The sequence below is a fragment of the Agrilus planipennis genome, unplaced genomic scaffold (assembly GCF_000699045.2).
Source record: "Agrilus planipennis isolate EAB-ADULT unplaced genomic scaffold, Apla_2.0 scaffold203, whole genome shotgun sequence".
Lineage (NCBI taxonomy): Eukaryota > Metazoa > Arthropoda > Insecta > Coleoptera > Buprestidae > Agrilus > Agrilus planipennis.
This window is the reverse complement of record NW_020438993.1, coordinates 492,423-513,555: the sequence shown is the minus strand read 5'-3', so window position 1 is coordinate 513,555 and position 21,133 is coordinate 492,423. Positions and strand designations below refer to the sequence as shown.

Sequence of the window (21,133 nt, the reverse complement as noted above, 5' to 3'; positions counted from 1 at the left end):
TGATGAGCAGAGCAACCGCCCGGGTCCTGGCTCTTGCAAGGGATTCAGGCACTCGCTCAACAGTCTAAGTAGAAATATGTTAGGTAGTATAATACGAATAGTACATATATACCTCTTAGTCTTAAAAAAAACGCAAGCATCATTTCTAAATCCCTGATTCTTCTAAGACATTAATGCAACTTAGTTTATCATCATTAATAGTAATTGGTTATCTTTGTGTTTATTAATTTTTGTTAATTTTCAATAAACAATTTTAAAACTCTAAATTTATTTATGAATAACTTTAAGTTTCTAGTTAATTATTGTTATTAATTCCACAAAGACAAGGGTCTCACAAAATTCTAGTCGCCCGAAGCCTCGCAATGGCTTAGGCCACCCCTGGTTATGATTATGACTTACGTTAATTCTGCTTGACTCCATATTATTAGTGAATAATAATTAGTGTTAATATTGTTGCCTTTATTTTTGAATTGATTCGTACAGATTACGTTAATGACATCAACGCAATCCCTCAATAGTCTTACAGTATCTACGGTCTATTTCAATTTGTTAGAATTGTGACCTTGAAGAAATCTGCGCGAAGATAGAAAGAATACACACTAGGCGTGAGCAAGACAGAAATAGTTGGAACAAGCTTGAACGAGCAGAGCTCTCGATGGGCGGGCTTAGGAGATCGGCTAGAACTGTACAGTACTAGACGAAAATGTTTACCAAATTCTTAAAACAAAAATGTATATAAATTAACAATAGAAAACAAAGAAAAAGTTTTATAGGTGTATAGAACGTTAAGTTACTTCACTAATGCTTTTAAATGAAGCATATTCTTAAATTTTAACGAGACGGTTTAAATAATTTTGCAAATGGTACTGTACACTTTTGTCTAGTTCTCGCTCGATGATCGGTGGAGAAATGATTTCCGCCGACAAATATGATTGAATTTGGAATTATGCTACGGCGCATTCTAATAAAGGGAAGGGGCATATCTCTAACTTCTTGAAACGAACAGTACCTTTATTCGTTAACTTTATGCCTAATTCTTTGACGGACTTAATTAGTTTCAGTGAATTCTTTTGTTCACCAAAAGAGCATGCGGTTATACGCTGTAGATTTAGAATTAATTACCTACTTATAGCCTCTTTGCATTCAGATATTTTTCATATACTTAGTTATCAATTTTCATGGTTGTAAACTTAACGCATGTAACAATTACTTGTACGCATTGTTTCGCGGGATGGAAAATTAACGTGTCTGTAATTTAATTATCATGCTTTCTAAATTACAGGGACGTATTAAGGAACAATGATATAAATAAAGTACAGTTTAAATTATACGTCACACGCATATCTTAAATGTGAAGCTTCGATACGACAGAAAGTAGTGGAACATTCGAGAACATTCCAAACAACTCTATAATTTTTGGAACATTCAGGGTTCTTAAGGAAAATCTTGGAGGTTCTGTAAGATTGTACGTAACAGTTACTCAAGAGCCCCACTATAATTTTTTGAACAGTCTGCGTGCTTCACTCATTTGTCTAGTGAATCTATTCTAAAACATCCTGAAACTTTTCGGAAAGTTAAGATTTGCATCTCCAGGTGCAGATATTACTAGAGATCGTTTAGAATCTCATGAACCTATTAGCTGAGAGTTGCGCATTGACAAAATTCCACTCGATCATTGATTTCTACATTTTCACCTGTTGGAAACGTTGATTGACACTGTTTATAGTTTTTCTTGAATACCATCACTGTTTGGATAGCGAGACACATGGTTAAGAGTCGTGTCAATCTATTAGTAATGTGCAATAAGAATTCAGAAAGGTCTACCTCTCGTGCATGTAAGGGCTCATAGGATTTTGAACTAGTTGCACCTCTTATTGCTAATGACAGACCAAATACACACAAATACAAACCTTCCAACCCTTAAACTGCCTTTTTGTGCGTTAATTACTATTCTAATAGCTTATTTTAGAACTATAATTTGAAACCTTTATATTGAATTTCCATTTAGACAATTGTAATGTAAATATGAAATTAGTTGTTTTATTATAGTATATATAAATACGTTGGCATGTATAATAACGCTACCAAAAACCAACAGACGCGGCCGTAATATAGACTGCAAGACAACAAGGAAGTTACGGGAAGTTTCCGAAAATATTAAGGAATATTCTATGACAGTGGAAATGAGTAACCAAGATCTTATATGAGATCGATAAATGAGGATGAACGAAAAAAGTCAGAAGTTGTATAAATTATTAAGTAAATAACTGTCGGTAGGCACAATGTGTGTTTAAGTACTTTATTATACTCAATAGTTGAGTACGGTCCTGTTTATACATATTTGAACTTGACATTCTGTATTTTCACTTCGATTCATCTGACTATAAGCTCACATTAAGTGGTACTTAAAAATAATTGCATGATATGTAAACTTTTCGAGAAGATCCGACGAATACACACATCAAATACAATTGAAACCTGCCAAGAGAAATTGGAAAATGTGTAGGAAAAAGACAAGGGAACTCGTTAAGAGAGAGAAAATTAACACTTTCATTTTAGTGTTTAAATATGTTGACGATGTATTGTGATATTATTCGGTCAAATGTTTTGATTATTATAAAAGAATAATTTTAGTTCTTAAATACATCGAAATTATGTTGTTAAAGCTTTTTTATTTTCATAGATTGCTNCTTAAATACATCGAAATTATGTTGTTAAAGCTTTTTTATATTATAGCTTTTGAATAGGTTTCATTTCTACTATAATTATAATGATTAGGTGATTTTCCTAGGTATTTACTAAATATATCATGTTTTCTCCAAAAATATGCACAATTTTTAGTATTTATACATTATTATAAACTTTATTTAAGATTAACTTTGCTTACCGATGAAAATCGTGGGAAGGGTGCTAAAACAACAAAAAATAGTTTAAATAACACAATAATGTTCAATGATAAACAACTAAATAACAATTTCTAAGTAAATTTTACTTGTCAACTCATTTAAAACTGTTATAAACTTACGGATGGGTCAGATATATGTCATTTTATATTAAAAAGTAAAAAATATTTGCTTTATGCACAAAAACTACAAATATTCATTAATAATAAAAGTAGTAATAGTAATACTCATTAATAATAATAGCATTATAAATAGACTTGGAATTAATATTATATGAACTTGTCCAGTTAAAAATTTCACATAAAGTATCAAATTATTAACTTAATATTGTCACTGATCCAACTAATATGTACCTATTCATTTCAAATTTTTCTTCTTTTTAAATACTTATTTCACAGTTTTTAAAGGTTAATTGTGGCTGTAGATATTTATACTTGGATAATATACGTAAAGTACTAGATACGACTGCAGAATATCAATACCGTGTTAACGCAGACTTGTTTCTTTCATAAGCTAATTTAACCGAGAATTTAATGTAATTAAGGTAAATCAAATTGAAAAAATTAAAAGGAATACTCACCCCTAATTACCACAAATAAATTTTATATGAGCGGACACGTGTTTCGCCCACTTCACACGTGAGACTTAGACTCGCGTTGATAATGTCCACGTGTGAAGTGGGCGAAACACGTGTCCGCTCATATAAAATTATTTGTGTTGTAATAAGGGGTGAGTATTCCTTTTAATTTTTTAATTAATATTTACCACAGTCTCCTCCTTCTATTTTTAAGATAAATCAACTGAGGTAATTTCCATGTAATTTAAATGAATCCGACAGGCATGGCCCAGACGCCCAAAGCCTAGAGGTTTATACCATTGCTTAGCATTCTTTTTTTGCAAAAATAAAAAATTACACAAGTCTATTGAATAATCGATATATTACATACCTACATGGTAGTCTTGCAACAGACCTCTGCTTCCGCTTCCGCAATTATGGAAGTTCCGCATACTTTTTTACATCCGCTTCTGCATAAGGTTCAGCGTTTTTATAATGGAAGCTTATCGGAACTTAATTTCTTATTTCTCATATTTTTAAAAAAGAAAAAGTATCGGAACAACAATTATAGTTTAGGGTTTAAATCAATTTCCTACTTTTTCGTATGTTGATATTTTCCAAATTTTATTCTCTTATTGGTTTCCTACTTTAATCTGACAACATCCGGGACTTTTAGCTCCCCCATAGCAATTCTCCCAATAATTTCATTTCGAAAATACTAGGGTCAATTGAAAAATCCCCGGCCTGACACATAGATGGCGACACCAGAACTAAATCTGTGGGGGTTCGGTATAACTCGCACATATAATTAAATAAACGTGAATGTGAATAACAATAACAATTTATTAATATTAATACAGGAGGTTGATCAATGTTCGAAGCAGTACAAAATCTTNGAGGTAATTTCCATGTAATTTAAATGAATCCGACAGGCATGGCCCAGACGCCCAAAGCCTAGAGGTTTATACCATTGCTTAGCATTCTTTTTTTGCAAAAATAAAAAATTACACAAGTCTATTGAATAATCGATATATTACATACCTACATGGTAGTCTTGCAACAGACCTCTGCTTCCGCTTCCGCAATTATGGAAGTTCCGCATACTTTTTTACATCCGCTTCTGCATAAGGTTCAGCGTTTTTATAATGGAAGCTTATCGGAACTTAATTTCTTATTTCTCATATTTTTAAAAAAGAAAAAGTATCGGAACAACAATTATAGTTTAGGGTTTAAATCAATTTCCTACTTTTTCGTATGTTGATATTTTCCAAATTTTATTCTCTTATTGGTTTCCTACTTTAATCTGACAACATCCGGGACTTTTAGCTCCCCCTTAGACAGTTCTCCTAATAATTTCATTTCGAAAATACTAACACAGTTATAGCGTTTATTTATTTTGTATAGTGTTTGCTCAGTGGTGTAAATTTCGAGTAAAAAGTGCAATTTTGAAGCCGAAAAGAAGTTTCATTTGATATTATTTTGTTGATATTAACAATGCAAAGAGTTACCTAAAATTATTACACTTCCGCATCCGCTTCCGCAAAAATTTACTATTTACTTCTGTTTCTACTCTTGTTTCCGTTATAACACTTCCGTTACACCACTACTACGTAGATATGTCTATTAAAAAAAGTCTTTTGTTTCAAACTAACAATTTCCTCTTTTTTGAAAATCCACATTTCGTTTGGATTTCTTTCAAAAATAACATTAACAGAAATAAGTGATAAAAATGGGGATAGGTATCATTATACAGAAGTGTTTTATTTAATGTATGTAGCAAATGAAATTTAAGTAAGTATACATATTGTATCAGACGCAACTGTATTTGTATCAGGTAAAGGAAGGAAAAAAATTATAAATACGTACTCATAATAATATAAAAATTTATTTGTCTTACAACAAAATTGTAAACTATTAGAATTTATGTAAATAACCAGTTCTAGCAATGTGTAGGGAGAAGTACGATTTAGTTGAAGATTTATGGTAGTAAATAATTTATATAATTTACGTTAGCATATGTACATCTTTATGATACGATTTAGTAAGTATCTATGCACATTTTGTTTTTGGAAATGAAAAAGAAGAATATCAGGTTAAAGATGGTTTGCACAGTGTGGTACGAATTCTGGTTCTTCGCATGTCAGAGACGAAGGATCGAACACTTTTCCTTCTCCACATGTGATCAATCGGGGATGACCATTCACGCACGTTATTAGACGTCCACAATCTCCTGGTACCGGAAATCTGGGATACGGCCAAAATTTAGCTGCAACACTGTTCGACGGTACTTTTGTTGGGCATTTGAAACCGACAACAGCTGAAAACGTTACGAGGAACATTACAAAAAATTTATTTTATTTAAAGTTTTCAGACAAATTAAATTCAAACGTTTAATTGAAAGAAATTTTAAACAGAGCATGAGCAAATTCGTTCTTACTACATAAAGTACAATTTTGGCAAAACAACAAGTTAAAAAACCGACAGACAGATACCCAAGTGATACTATAAGGGTTCCGTTTTTCATTCGAACGTACGGAACGTTAAACCGAAGTTGAAAAAAGGCATGTTTTCCCATACATTCAAACTGTAAAAGTGAATTTATACACAAAATATCGTTTTGTTGAAAGATTTACCATGTTACGTTCAGACCATAGACTTCTTATTAATTTTCCTGTAATCTATAAATAAAGTACTATTTTCTGTATTTTCTTTTTTAATTTTAGGTTCAGTAGTTTCGGAAATAAGGGGGCGCGGAATAGCCCAACTATTTATATTAAAATTATAAAGAAAATATATTTGAGACCCTTACAACAAGCCCTTTCATTTGATGTTACATGGTGCAGTTTGCAAAACCTTTTTTTTAATTTCCTATTGGTCCCCCCAAAAAAGGCCCATGTTCAAAATTGATTTATTTACGTTATGCGTCCGCGTTTGGGTGACAGAAATTCATATGTACTAAATTTCAACATAATCGCTAGATTCGGAGCAAATTGACTGTGATAGATGGACAGATAGACACACGAGTGACCCATTAAGGGTTTTAGTTTTTCATTCAGACGTAAAGAACCCTAAAAACGAAATTTATCTGTTTCAATCGATCCTTCCGTCTTTTTGTAGGAAGTGTATTGCCATCTAGTGGGTTTCTGCAGCTACTGAAGTATTTACAATTTCTAACAAATTAATCAGCAAGCAATAGTTAATCCGTATAAATTGATAATTGATATATTACACAAATACGAGCAGGGTAATATCATCATCTACTGGATACTAGATGGCGGTCCACAGTCCGTATTTGGATACCAAATCGAGGTAAACTGCTTGTATATTTGAATATTACGTCAACTCGACCTTTAGGGGCTGGTTTGATTTGCCAACGTGGTCTAGAAGTTTAGGTTATAGCTTTGCATTCGGAAGGGCATCCGTTCTTTGTTTTTTTTTTGGATCATTTAGACAAAGATTGAGACAGTGATATTCTACAGACAATCTTGTACTTCTTCTCCGTTTTCAATTCCCTACACTCATCTTTCTCTCTCCACTACCACGATTCCTAAAAGAAGGCTGAAGAGGGTCTTCCGTCCGACCCTCCGGCATGGCCCTGAGGGATTACCTGATCACCAGCGAAAAATGCTGGAGGAATGAAGCATCAAATCTTGTTTTTTAGTAATTTATCGAGGCAGCCTATAACGCCCGGATGAGATCAAAGAAAATTGAAATCGCAATCCGCGTTCGATAATTTTCTGACTAAGAACTTAAACGTTTTATCTTTTAGTACATAATTAATAAAAACCTTTTAAGAAACATAAACTCCCTTAAATAAAAGTAGTCCAAATCAAATCAGGCTTTAAAATTGGGTAAGACTTAGCACTTCTTTGAAAACTTACTTCCAAGATGATGTTCTACGGAATTTTGATGTGCTAGACGTTTCCCTGTTCCTTGCTCACAGAAACTTGATTGATTGACTGACATCAGTCACAACTTAATATCTTAGACTGATGTCGGTCAGTCATGTAGATGACCATCAGCAAGGAACATCTAAACATCTGCCCTCTCTTAGGACAAACCAACACGGAAGTAAGTTAGGAAACCATCTATACTGGTTGTGAAAGTCTTACAAGTGCAGTAAAAACGTCATACTTTTTAAAAGTATAAAGATTTTGTTTGTTTATATGTTTTGAATTACATGCTCTAAACTTTAGATTAGACAAAATACATCATTTTTCACGATCAGTTCATTTTAATAATCCCATTCTTTATTTAAAAAAATAAAATGTATCTTTAAAATCACAAACTACCACATACCTTCTGGATTACAAGTTTCGGATAGTAAATCTGGCCAATTGCAACCGTGTATTTTGTGATCATAGACTAATCCGGGGTCGCAACTTTGTGGAATGGGTTCACCATGGGCACATTTCACGTAGTGGGTGGAACAATCTTGGCTGTATGGGTAGATTCCGAAGAGATATTCACATCCAGGGGTACTTATAGGGGTCACTGTAACATATTCAATCTTTTAAATGCGTATTTAGAGTACCTATTACCACATTGTTAATTAATTTATAAAATTAATATTATCGAAGTGAATATATAGGTAGATATTTTATGCGACGTCGTTAAATGGTTTCTCCATGAGTGGTATACTTCATTTACTTTCTGTAGCGATGTTCCCCTTGCAATGTCTTGGATGCGCGCTGGCAAAATCGTAGGTAGGGAGAAAAAAGCTCATTATACTCTCGACTCTTGTTCATTAAATATACTTTTTCATACAGTACCTGCCAAAAGTTCTGTTCAATCATGAATAGTAGTGCGAGTCGAAAACAAGCGTTAAAGCCTTTAATATGTCTTCAAATATAAATAAACATCTCGTTGATATTTTTAGTAGTAAGTGGTATCAATAACAACACATTTGAGCAATTCAATTGAAGTGGATAAAATGGTCAATTTTTCCGTGCAGTACTTTACGGATTATACGCTCCTCACCGGTTAAGAGTTTAGCCGAGAGTTGTCTCCTTCCTTTTCTGGCTTAGTGCTGTTCTTTTCTACTTTGCGCCGGCCAAATTGAGGGTACATCGCTACAGAAAGTAAACGAAGTATAGCTCTGATTTCAAGTATCACTGTATAGTATCGACAAAATAAAGTACAACCCTTTCTTAAATCATTTTAAACTAAGTCTCTGTTTTACTTACAGTCTGCTTTTCGGGCTCCACATTCAACTGCCCAATTGTAGTTACAGTGGTTGTGAACAGCACCTTTCCCATCGAAAAGTAAACCGTTCTCGCAGGTTTCCACAGTTAAGGTGCCGTTTGTACATAGGAAGAAGTGATTGCATGATTCGGGGTGAGCGTATGCTTGTACTCCGAGGGGTTCTGGACATGCAGGGGCGTTATCAACAAGAACACCACCTTGCACTGCAACAACAAGGATTGTCATTATTAAAATGTATTTCGATAAGGGTAATTTCGTGGCATGTGCATTAAATTAAATGAAAAGTACAGGCATAAATGAAGATAGAGTGCCGGAATTTGTCTATAACAACATTGGTTGTAACGACAACTCCGATGTAACGCCAGCTTTACCATTCAAACCGTTAATAATAACATTCGGTTATTAGAAAAAAGAAGTTCATGGTGATCTGTCGAAACTGCTTGACCACCATGAACTTCGTGTTTGTTCAATTTTGTTACGTAGGGATGATCTACGCCGTAGATTCAGTTCAGCAAGTAGATATATCAATTTTTTTTTGTAAATGGACCTTGTTGAATTTATTGAATTCCACTGCATGGGGCCACAGATGGCGTTCACTACGCCGTTTGTGTTACTTCATTGTTTTACTCGGTTATTACGTCAAAATGTCGCCATTCTATAGAACAACACTGTAACCAATTCCTACTGTATCGATTTTCAAACAAACATACACTGTAAATTATCTATAAGGAAATTTAAGAGTAAAGAAAAAGTGAATATTGGCTTATGTAAATATAGTAGACGAAAAATTAGAAGTGGTCGATTTTAGGTACCTAGGAAGTCAGAAAAGTCAGGACGGAAGGAGTAGTAGGGATATAAAGCAGAGGATAGCGCAAGGTCGAGTCGCCCTCAATAAAAAGAAGTCACTTTCATGCTCGCGAACGGTTAATTTAGAAATTCGGTTGTTAAAAGTGTATGTTTGGAGCGCGACGCTGTACGGGTGCGAAACATGGACGGTAGACGCGGTGGATAAGAAAAGATTAGAAGAGTTCGAAATGTGGTGTTATAGGCGAATGATGAGGATACCGTGGACAGAGAAGATTAGAAATGAAGAGGTATTAGAAAGAATCGGAAAACAGAGGACTCAATGGAAGTCAAGAAGAAATAGGCGAGATAGGTTGGTAGGACACCTTCTCAGGCATGAAGGTCTAGTCAGAGACATATTAGAAGCAGAAACAGGAGTTAGGAGGGGTAGAGGTAGAACTAGATTAGATTACTGTTCGCAAATAGTTAAAGATGTGGGATGTTCTAGTTTTATGGAAATGCGAAGATTAGCTCAGGATAGGAAAGAGAGGACTGACGATCTTATGATCATGAAATGTAACATGTTGTTCCATTACAGAAAATAGTTGCTTCGTTACAGTCAGAAAATTGGTTGGTATACACACATACATGTAGATTACCTATGTATAAAGAACACAAATTATTTCAGTAATATTGATACACAGATTTCTTGGGTTATTTTGACAAGATGATTTTTGAGGATACAGGGCGATGAATAGCAATATTATTTAAACTTTCTAAGCTGTAGAAAATATTCTTAATAGTACAGGAAATAATCCCTTGGAGTTGTTCCTCATTTGTTTTATATGTATACACCTTATGTATGTAACGGGGCGTCTTTCCTAATAAGAGGTCTCGTGAAATGGATGTTTGTTCTTACAGAAAGTTTTAGTTATGAATTCATGATGTAATCACTTTCATTTGAAAACTCTTTTTATGTATTTAAGTGTGTAATTATCTACAACTAACTGTCCATATATTGCGTTAAGTACACGATCTTGAACGTAGGAAGGTGAGGAACTTAAAAAAAACTCATTTATTTGTATTAAAAATTAGCATTTCTTTTCAGACGAACTACCATTGACTGAAGTCAATGTTTGCCAAAATGAAACTAACGTGAAATAATCTAAGAAATATTGTTAGATTTACTAATTACGAAAGAGCTTTTTTGTTACAAAGCTACAATTCAACAAAAGAAATGAATTCCGCTAAAAGTTGAACATATGAAAAGCTAATCCAGATCTAAGTCCCTGTTAAAGAAACAAATGTACAAAATATTATTATCGATATCCTGGTTCTTTCTGCAGAAAGAAAGCATGCTAATGGTAAATTACTTGTTTTACTAAAAAAAATGGTTTAAGAAATGTATATGGTGATACAGTGACGATGTGGCGATCATTTAGCCACGGCTACTATTACATCCCATCCTTACCTTATGACCAAATATTGACATTTAAACATGTCAAAAGATTGGTGATTTTTAACTAAAAATTTCGACCAAATGACAATATCCTGGAACATGCTGGATATCAAAGGTGGACCGCACAGTTTTGATAATTCAAGAGAGTCGAATCTTGAAAGAGCATTTATAAGCTTAATCATAGATGTAACGGATTTAATTATACTAATAGTGATATTGATAAATTGATGTATCCTTGTAGATACAACAATAAAGTCTTGCTAATTGTTTCTCGCATTATGGTCGAATTTTCCCATAAATATTCTGATGTGTATTATTTACTATCTACATTTGAAAACAATACAAAATTTGCATTGAATGATCCAGAATCATTATTACGCTGGTTACATCATAATTAGGTACCTGCTAAGGTATATTGTAGAAACACAAATCTGCAGTCGATGCTATAATTTAAACGTTTTAAATTATTTTTACCGTCCGTCTGCCTTGGCCCAAGTTTGTCTGTGGTTTCCTTGGATTTCTTAAGCAAATGTTGGGGCAGTAATATTCTACAGATAATCTTTCATTCTTTTCTGTTTTAATTTCGACTGTCTCAAATTTCTCACCCGAACTACCACCCACCCATTCCCACGATTCCTGGAAGGAGGCTGAAGAGGATTTTCCGCCCTACCTTCCGGCGTACTTTGGAGGAACTGCCCACTCACCAGCATTAGTGGCTGGTGGGTACGAAACACCAAAAAGTTTTCTACTGTATTGATAGATAAAAAAATAGAATAACTGATTACGACATAGCACTGTAAATGTTGATAGGACAACTTCTGAAACATGAAGGGCTAGTTGAACGTATATTAGAAGCCGAAAAAGAGGGGTAGACCTAGGTTAAATTAAGTACAATTGCAAATAGTAATATATGTAGATGTTGATCGATTTTTTGAGAAATGGAAATATTGACTAAAGATAGGAAGAAGTGCAGGGGCATATCCAACCACTCATCGAGCTGAAGACATTATGATGACAATGAAGACGGCGATGATGATGATGATGATGATAATTATATATGGAGGATGATATAAAGACAAGGTTTGGATAATTGTTTTAAAGTTGCGATCATATTTTCCCCTTAACAATATAACCAAACTCAAGCTATCCTAATTCCCAACGAAACATTTGGCAATCCCACTGAACCTTAGATAGTCACTTTTCTCAAAACCTCCTGAGAGCAACTAAATGTAGATTTGTAGTAACTGTTGTTTGTTTATTTTTCGTTTGTCATTTTTCTTTTGTGTATTATACATGGAAGTGATATTAGGTTTTGGAACATTTATGTATCATTAGCGTAATGAAACCTTGAGTAAGTAACTGTGAAAGTAACCTGTCTACATATACCTACAGCAATAGCCCTGTTTTCTTGCCTTATTATACAATTATTATACATTATTATACAGTACATAAACAATTATTCAAAACTATTTCTGATAATGACCTACATCATATTAATATAAAACTAAATTAAAAATCCATCAAAAAAGTATTAGTAACAAAACTATTTTGGAATTTTAAGGCTAAAATAAAAAACCATCCAAAATATTTATACCTGTGGCTGAAACTCTAAAATTCCGTTAGAAAATTACAACATTACAAAAAATTTCTTTATTGTTAATAACACAGATAAAAAAGTTACCAATTCCTTCTTTATGCTTAGCGTTTATTTTTACCATATAGTTTGGCAATATTACTCAGCTAATTAAAAAGTTAAACAACTAAAGAAAAAAGGAAACTTGTTACGTATGGCCGAGAATGCCCAAGCATTATTTTATTTGTCCAAAATCACATTCTTGTACTCCATAAGGGAGATTTTCCAATCAATTTAGATACTTAAAAAAATGTATTAGGTAAAGTGAAAGGTTCACTTTAAATGGTTTAAAATGCCAGACTGCTACATGAATTTGTTCTAACATTTTGGGGCAAGATATTGGATGGTTGAATCATTTGATGAAATTGAAACCGTGGAAATAGGTGTAACAGAATTCAAACAACTTTAAAAAGTAGAATGCATTGAATTGATATTATTTTCCGCTACCATCTATCAGGTTCCATATGGATAACATTACAGCAGTTAAACACTTTCCCTTAAAGTAATTTAGCCAGTTCTTAATTGATATAATGTAATATAATGTCACTGTTACCACTTATTACGTACACTTTATAATTACCATGAGTATTTTTTCTCACCTAATATTAGTTAAAAGGGAAATTTTATTTAGGTAAATGGTAACCACAAACAATAAAATTAATTACCCAGAGAAAGCCCGGATAGATTACCTCTTGTTGTTTATTTTCTGCTTTCTCAATACGATTATTTAATTGCAGGCTAGTAAGAAGTGAATTAATTATCATAACCAGAGAAAAATTTGAGGATTTATTTTATAATGCGTTCAAAACGTTTTCTACAGTGTCACATGTTTGTAACATAACAAGTTCCCAAACAAATAATAATAAAAAGACAGTTTAAGAAAAGTTCAATAACTAAGCACTTACCATTTGCAAGAGTGGTTATTAATGTCACTAAAACCAACAACCTTTCCATGTCGCGCTATCCTTGGTGACTGACGATAAGCCGACCAAAGCACTTTCTACATTAAACACCATGTTGTTCCGCGGGCAACTTTGGATTACACTTAACGTATCTAGAAGTACACACATTTACACACACACATACATACATATGAGCCTATACCCTTCACCTCTGGCTGGTATATGGCATATTTGCCATTCATAACAAGTTTCTTGTGCCGTTTGTAATACAACTTGGAGTAAATATGTAATTTACCACCGAAAAGTACAACCAGCTGAAAAGCAATTGAGATTCGTGGATCTTAAATTATGGCTGACATCCTAAAATAATGTTTCCGTCATTACAAGTGTAATATATCATCATTTTTGGGAGAGGTAATCAAATTTGAGTCCTTGAGGATATTATTAAACACTAGCATCATCTACTACAGGTTACATTGCAATTCTACTTCTCATAGTGCTTGGACACGTTATAGTCCAGTCGGTAGAGAATTTTCCCAACATGTTACCGGACGGGAGTTGTTCCTTGTTATAGACGGGGAAAAGTTAAATAAGGGGATTTAAATGAATTTTTTGATTTGCCCCTAACGGGATATGAAAAACTCACCTTTACGAAGAGATTGAACCTATATGCAACTGAAAATGTTTGCTCAAAAGAAGTTACGGCAATAACTCTTCTCTTCATGTCTGTTGGGATAAACAATTAACAATATCTCACTAACAAATTGACCAATTTACGCGACTGGACTATTATATTGCTTATCAAGAAAAGTGAAAATTTTGATGGTGTTGTAGAACACGACAAATAGCCCAAACCCCAAATCCAAAACACAACACCAATTATCCAAAGTAATTGGCTACTTACCACCTCCAAAGACTAAAGATGGTTGTTATATTGCTTAAGGGTGGTCCAATCTATAGGGGAAAGCGATTTACAATTAGTCAAAAGTTACCATCCCTTTAGTAAACAACCTACCAAACAGTTTGATGTAACCATCCAGCTTTGGCACCCTACTAAAATACATTGTTTTAGCATTTACTATTTAGTGAAGAAGTTAACAGTAGGAACTTTTAGTAAAAGATCTAGCGCTCGTTTTGGTACTAGGCCAAAATAGCACCGCTTAGTAGGTAGAAGTCATAGACAAAAATATTTTGAAACTAGGTCAACATTCACACTCTTTAATGTATATACTGGGTTAATAGTATCATTTTTTGGTAGAGGATCTAGTATCGCACTCATTTATGTTCTTAGTGACCCAACAGTAGCGCTACTTCATAAAAAACCACCACACCCCAGTAGAAGACATAAATAAACTTAAGATATGGACCTAGACTTAAAAAACTAGACCAATATTCACACCCTTTAGTGATCATTTATGTACTGGTGCAAAGGTATCACCCTTTGGTAAAGGATCCAGCATTCCGTTTGGCATTTGGTCGAAATTCACACTCTTTTAAGCACTTAGTAATTTAATACTAGTATTTCTTCGTAATAGATTCAGCATGCATTTAGGTACCGCACTAAGATTAGCATTTCTTACAGTAGAAGATTTAAAGACACTTATGATGTTGACCTAGACTTGAAAACCAGATCAACATTCATACCCTTTGGTACTCACTTAAGTGCTGGACAAATAATATTACCCTTTTAGTAATAGATATTGTAATTAGTATCGTAATTGTCCAAAATTCGTATTGTTTTAAGTTATTTAGTGACTCAACGGTAGCACTTCTTCGTAATAGATTCAGCACGCATTTAGATACCGGACTAACATTATTAAATTAGTAGAAGACATAAAGACACTTAAGATGTTGATGTAGACATAAAAGTTAGATTAACATTCACACCCTTTGGTGCTCATTGAAGAGGTGAGCTTATAGAATCATTTTTTGTAAAGGTCCCAGTATTCAGTTTGGTATTGGTTGAAATTGACACTCTTTTAAGCAGTTACTGTGTCAATACTACCGCATCTTCGTAATAGTTTCAGCATGCATTTAGGTATTGAGCCAAGATTAGCACTCTTTACAGTAGAAGATTTAAAGAGACTTAAGATGTTGACCTAGAGTTGGAAACCAGATCAGCATTCATACCCTTTGGTACTCATTTAAGTGCTGGATCAATAATATCACCGTTTCAGTAATAGACCCTATAATTAGTTTGGTAATTGGTCAAAATTCGTATTCTTTTAAATTATTCCTGACTCTATAGTAGCTCTACTTCATAATAGATTCAGAATGCATTTAGGTACTGGACTAACATTACTACTCCTTAGAAGAAGACATAAATACACTAAAGATGTTGATTTAGACATAAAAGTTAGACCAACGTTCACATCCTTTGGTGCTCATTGACGTGCTGGGCTTATAGAATCACTTTTTGTAAAGGTCCTAGTATTCAGTTTGGTACTTGGTCGAAATTCACACTCTTTTAAGTACTTAGTGACTTAATACTAGCATTTCTTCGTAATATTTTCAGCATGCGTTTAGGTTAGATTAGGAATCCATAGTTATAGATATAAAGACACTTAAGATGTTGACGTAGACTTAAAAAATAAGGTTAACATTCACACCCTATAATATATATTTATGTGCTGGGCTAATAGAATCACTCTTTGTAAAGGCCCAGTATTCAGTTTGGTATTTGGTCGAAATCACATCTTTTGGGAGACATTTAAGTAACATTGAGCCAACAGTATTAATCCTTAGTAAAGGATCCAGTATTCAGTTGACGTAGACTTAAGAACTAGGTCAGCATTCACACCCTTTAATATTCATTTATGTACTGGACTCATCGCAAAGGTCCCGTATTCAGTTTGGTACTTGGTCAATCAACTTGGTGACTCTACAGTGATTTTATTTTATGTTTCTAATTTTTCTTTTTTTTCTGATGTACCTGAAATGTTTTTCTCGCACGTGTGATATAATATAGCACGCTTATTAGAAATTTTTAGTTGATATACCTCGATAGTTGAGTGTAAATTTTGCCCTGAGTTTTTGTTATTGTACGAACAAGTATTACGAGTAGTCAAAAAATGAACACATTTGTTGTATCGCCTCGTACCATCAGGTTGGCGTACTATTCTGGAAAGTGAAAGTTGCATTAAAAACACATATGCAGTATACCTACACTTACGAATACTTTTGATACGTATTAAATTTGGTAACCAACAGACAGAACGTTTTCTTTTGTTATAGTCTTTTAGAATAATTAAAGAAAAAACAAAAGAATTTTACAAATAAAACGTTTAATGTTTGATAATGAAGAAAAGTTGTAATGATGGACGATATGCTATCACTTTCTCTCTCCTTATTTTAGCTGCCATGTTTGGTGCTCAAATGCGACTTATCGTTTCGTTATAGGAAATGACCACTTCGTTACGGAGAGTTAATCTATACATACGTTTTAATGTAATCCAATCGAGCTCAAGAAATATGTACATATTAATGCTATAAATAGTCTTTCGTAACGTAGGGGTTTGTTTTACAAAGACGTCATTTATCGTACTTAAGATTTACGTAGTTGTTTGTTTTAGCGATATATTTATAGTTTTTTGTTATTTTTTATAGTAACATATCATTTGTTACCTACTTAGTTTTAACGATTTGGGATTTAGGACTTTGCAACATTAACCAGAAGTTAGTTATACAGCACAGGTATAGAAAATACATGCTAAGCATAACATATGTATGTGAGTATACAATATACCTGTCTGCATTTATTTGTAGGTACACTTTCACTGATCTGGATATTTATATATTTATGTATTTTGGTTATACAACTTTATCTCACGTAGTACTAGCAGGCATGGAATATAGATACATAATAGTAATCAAAGTGATTTTTTTGAAAACTTATGTAATGATTTAAAATGTTGAATATGCAAAATTTTGTTTATTTTAAACCGAAAAACAATTTTCTTTTTGGTTTTGATTAAACTGAAATATTCATTGTTGAATCAGTAAACAATAAGTAACTGTGTATTATAAATATATATGAGCCGCTACTTTCTGGAAAATGGGGATACAATTCCCATAATCTTTTTGATTGCGCTCAAATTTCAAGAATAAATATAGGTACGGTGTTGTCCACTAACAAAACCGAGCAGCATGGCCTAGAGGTTTAGACCATTGCTTGGCATTCGGGAGGACGCCGGTTCGATTCCGGGTCCGTCTGCCTTGGTCCAAGTTTTTCTGTGGTTTACTTGGATCACTTAGGCAAATGCTGAGGCAGTAATATTCCACAGATAATCTTTCACTCTCTTCTGTCTTCATTTCGTCCGTCTCATCTTTCTCACCCGAACCACCACCCACCCATTCCCACGATTCCTGAAAGCAGGCTGAAGAGGGCCTTCCGCCCTACCTTCCGGCGTAGTCCGGAGGGACTGCCCACCCATCAGCATTGCTGGCTGGTGGGAATGAAACACCCAAAAGTATTTTTAGTTTTTTCTACTAACAAAGGACTTATGGACATAACTAGGGGTGAGCCCGGGTGGTCAAAGACTATGCAAGTTCGACCCAATGTGCAGGTCTACTCTGAATATCAACTTAACCTATCATCATCATCATAAGGTCGTCAGCTCTAAGACTGGTTGGACACGCACCTCCACTCTTTCCTGTCTTGAGCTAATCGTCGCATTTCTTTAAAACTAAAACATCTCACATCCTTAACTATTTGCGAACAGTAATTTAATCCAGGTCTTCCTCTACTCCTCCTAACTCCCGTTTCTGATATGTCTAAGGTTAGCCCTTCATACCTGAGAAGGTGTCCTACCAACCTATCTCGCCTATTTATTATTGACTTCCATAGAGTCCTCTGTTCTCCTATTCTTTCTAATACCTCTTCATTTCTAACCTTCTTTATCCACGGTATCCTCATCATTCGCCTGTAACACCACATTTCGAACGCTTCTAATCTTTTCTTTTCCACCGCGCCCACCATCACACTTCGTTTCGCATCCGTACTTAACCTATGCGACGCATTTATTTAATTGTCCACAAATATCTACTAGGTACTTTATCAAGAAAAATGAGTGGAAGGAAATAAACATGCGGCCTAAGGCACTCTTTATTTTATGGTATCGCGGAACTTAATGCATCATTGGTTGTAAGTACGTTCGTATGTAACTTGAAATCTATAACGGTGTGGCCCACCTTCGGCAAATGCGAAGCAAAAAGCTGGCTAAGGCCCTGACTTAAGGCAATCAACTCAACATAGCATTTACATTTATTACAATTTATTGCTAATGATTATTACACAAAGTAAGAAATGTGACCTTGATAACTTACTATTGCCAGAACACAAAGGAGTTGGATTGATTAGGATTATTTTTAGGCCATTCCAAGCTTGAGAAAAAACACGGAACGAAAGTCATAATACTTTTTGTACATGTAAAGTATTGAAAAAAATCAGAAACAGAAACATATAGATCATACCTAATTGTAATGAGTAAATTACCTTCCGTTGAGTTTCTGCATTTTTTAAGGCATGAAGTGTACAGAGCAGGGATGTAACGGAGGTAGTTTTATCGGAACCGAAGGCGAAGTCGGAGTTTTTAAATTTGCTGAATCGGAGTCGGAATCAGAGTCGGAGGCAGGGTCAGAAGTGGTGGCATGAGAGAGAATTTTTATTTAAGGACAATTAAAACATTATTTAGTCAATTTTTTTTCCTTTCAATTTTCAATTATAAAACAATGAAAAAATAATTGACGATAGAGTGCTCAGTGCACGTAGTGGAAGTCGGGGGATTCCCCGCGCGACATGTATGAAGTTCATACTATGAAGTCGGAGCCGAAGTCGGAACCGAAGGTGTAATAATAATCGGAAGTTCCGACTTAACGGAACCGGAGTCGAAGCTCCGTAACATCCCTGGTACAGAGTACCATTTCGAATTTTGTATCACAGAAATTCAAAGAAATGGAAATAAATCAATTATGCTTCTGAAATTTATGCAACACTTTACCATTTGCCGATCCAATTGAGGAAATCGGTGAAATTTCCTTTCTCAATAGCTCTACTACTTATGGTTTACATATATATCTACTTCAGTATTGTAAGAAATTTTGTGTGAGTGAAATTGAATTGGCAGATCTGCTCCTGAACATCAAAAAACAACATAAAAATAAAAGAATAAATAACATAAAAAATAACATTTTTAAAGAGACAAGAAAACACAGCTTGTGTCTGTTCTGTCTATAGGGTTGTTCGGAAAGTCATTTCGTTTTTTCCCGACAGAGGATTTAATTGTATTCTTTTGGACCCAACTTCACATTTAAGCCGTATAATTTTTATATGCTTTGAGAGCTCATATAGCAAGGCTTGTGTGTGAAAAATTCCAATTAATTCTACGCAGTAGTTTTTGGTTGGTGCCCTTTTAAATATGGAGAGCGATAAGCAGCATTTTCGACATATCTTACTGTTTTACTACAGAAAGGGTAAAAATGCTGTTCAAGCCAGAAAGAAATTGACTGATGTGTATGGAGAAGGTGTGTTGACAGTACGCCAGTGCCAGAACTGGTTCGCTAAATTTCGATCCGGCAATTTTGATGTCGAAGATGCACCACGTTCGGGAAGGCCGGTTGAAGCTGATAAAGACGCGATAAAGGCATAAGTTGATGTAAACCGGCGAATAACAACACGTGAGATCGGATTGAGGTTAAATTTATCAAATTCAACAGTTTATGACCACTTGCAAGGCCTGGGATCATCCTCGAAGCTCGATGTATGTGTTCCCCGTGTTCTCACACAGAGAAATCTGTGTCGCCGCATTGACGTCTGCGATTCGCTTCTCAAACGTCACGAAAATGATCCGTTTTTGAAGCGCATNGAGGTTGTACACCGTTTTTACAGATATAGAACAGTTTGCAGTCTTCAGCATGTGCAAATGTTGGATGAGGAAGTGCTCGTCCATCAGGCCCGAGAACTTCACCATCGGGGCATGAAAAACCATCATCAAGGACCTCTAACAAAGAAAAATTAAATGTCCTTTAAATCAACAGGCCCATAAACGTATTTGACTTTATTTGATGTTAAAATGAAAGTTGCAGCTGGACTTCATGGGTTCTTTGAAATTCAGTTTCATTGTGCGAGGATAATTTGCAATGTTTTAATATTTTAAAATTGTTCAATAGATTTATATAAAATATATGTTCCTTTAACATCAGAGATTTCCAAACTGAACATGCGTTTGCTAATTGGTCAACCTTATTGGGCAGTGTTTTACCTTTTCTCGATTTTATACAATCTTTTCGCCCACTGTCAGCTTGCCAAGAGCAAGTGCTTCGTGTGTCATCGTATACCAGCCCTGGAGGACATGGAAGTTCCCGAGGGACTCCCTCGACGCAGTTGTAAAACTTATCGCACGCTTCTGGATCCGGATGCCGGAAGAATCCGTTTGCTCTAGGACAGCCTGGCGTTGGCTTGGGTTCCTCTATAAAATGGAAGGTAACTTGTAAAATATACAGAGGGCGTTATAAAAATAAAGAAAGAAAAGCACATCACTCAATCGTTCGGTTTGGTAACTTTATCTGGTAAGTCGAATCGCCATGCAGTTTAAGTTGTAAAATTAAGGTTGATACTTAAAATATTGAATAAACACTGTTACCTGTATTTAAATTATTATTTCATTTATATAATTTATAACATAATTGTAATTA

The 21,133-nt window shown here is 34.4% G+C and overlaps 2 protein-coding genes across 2 annotated transcripts; both read right to left on the bottom strand.

The window, feature by feature from the left end:
* Positions 1–5,325: 5,325 nt before the first annotated feature.
* LOC108740297 (protein obstructor-E) lies at positions 5,326–13,553 on the bottom strand. Its single transcript, XM_018474575.1, has 4 exons — positions 13,445–13,553; positions 8,646–8,867; positions 7,759–7,953; positions 5,326–5,776 (listed from the first exon to the last, which is right to left on the bottom strand). Exons 1-4 carry the CDS (start codon positions 13,491–13,493, stop codon positions 5,553–5,555), a joined length of 690 nt encoding a protein of 229 aa, XP_018330077.1. The 5' UTR covers positions 13,494–13,553; the 3' UTR covers positions 5,326–5,552.
* A 31-nt stretch (positions 13,554–13,584) lies between these two features.
* On the bottom strand, positions 13,585–20,932 carry LOC112904782 (protein obstructor-E-like; the record flags this gene model as incomplete). The annotated part of the gene is made up of 4 exons (XM_025975725.1): positions 13,585–13,593; positions 13,630–13,755; positions 20,300–20,439; positions 20,701–20,932. Coding segments are annotated over 4 exons (507 nt in total), but the record flags the coding sequence as incomplete, so codon positions are not given.
* Positions 20,933–21,133: the final 201 nt, after the last annotated feature.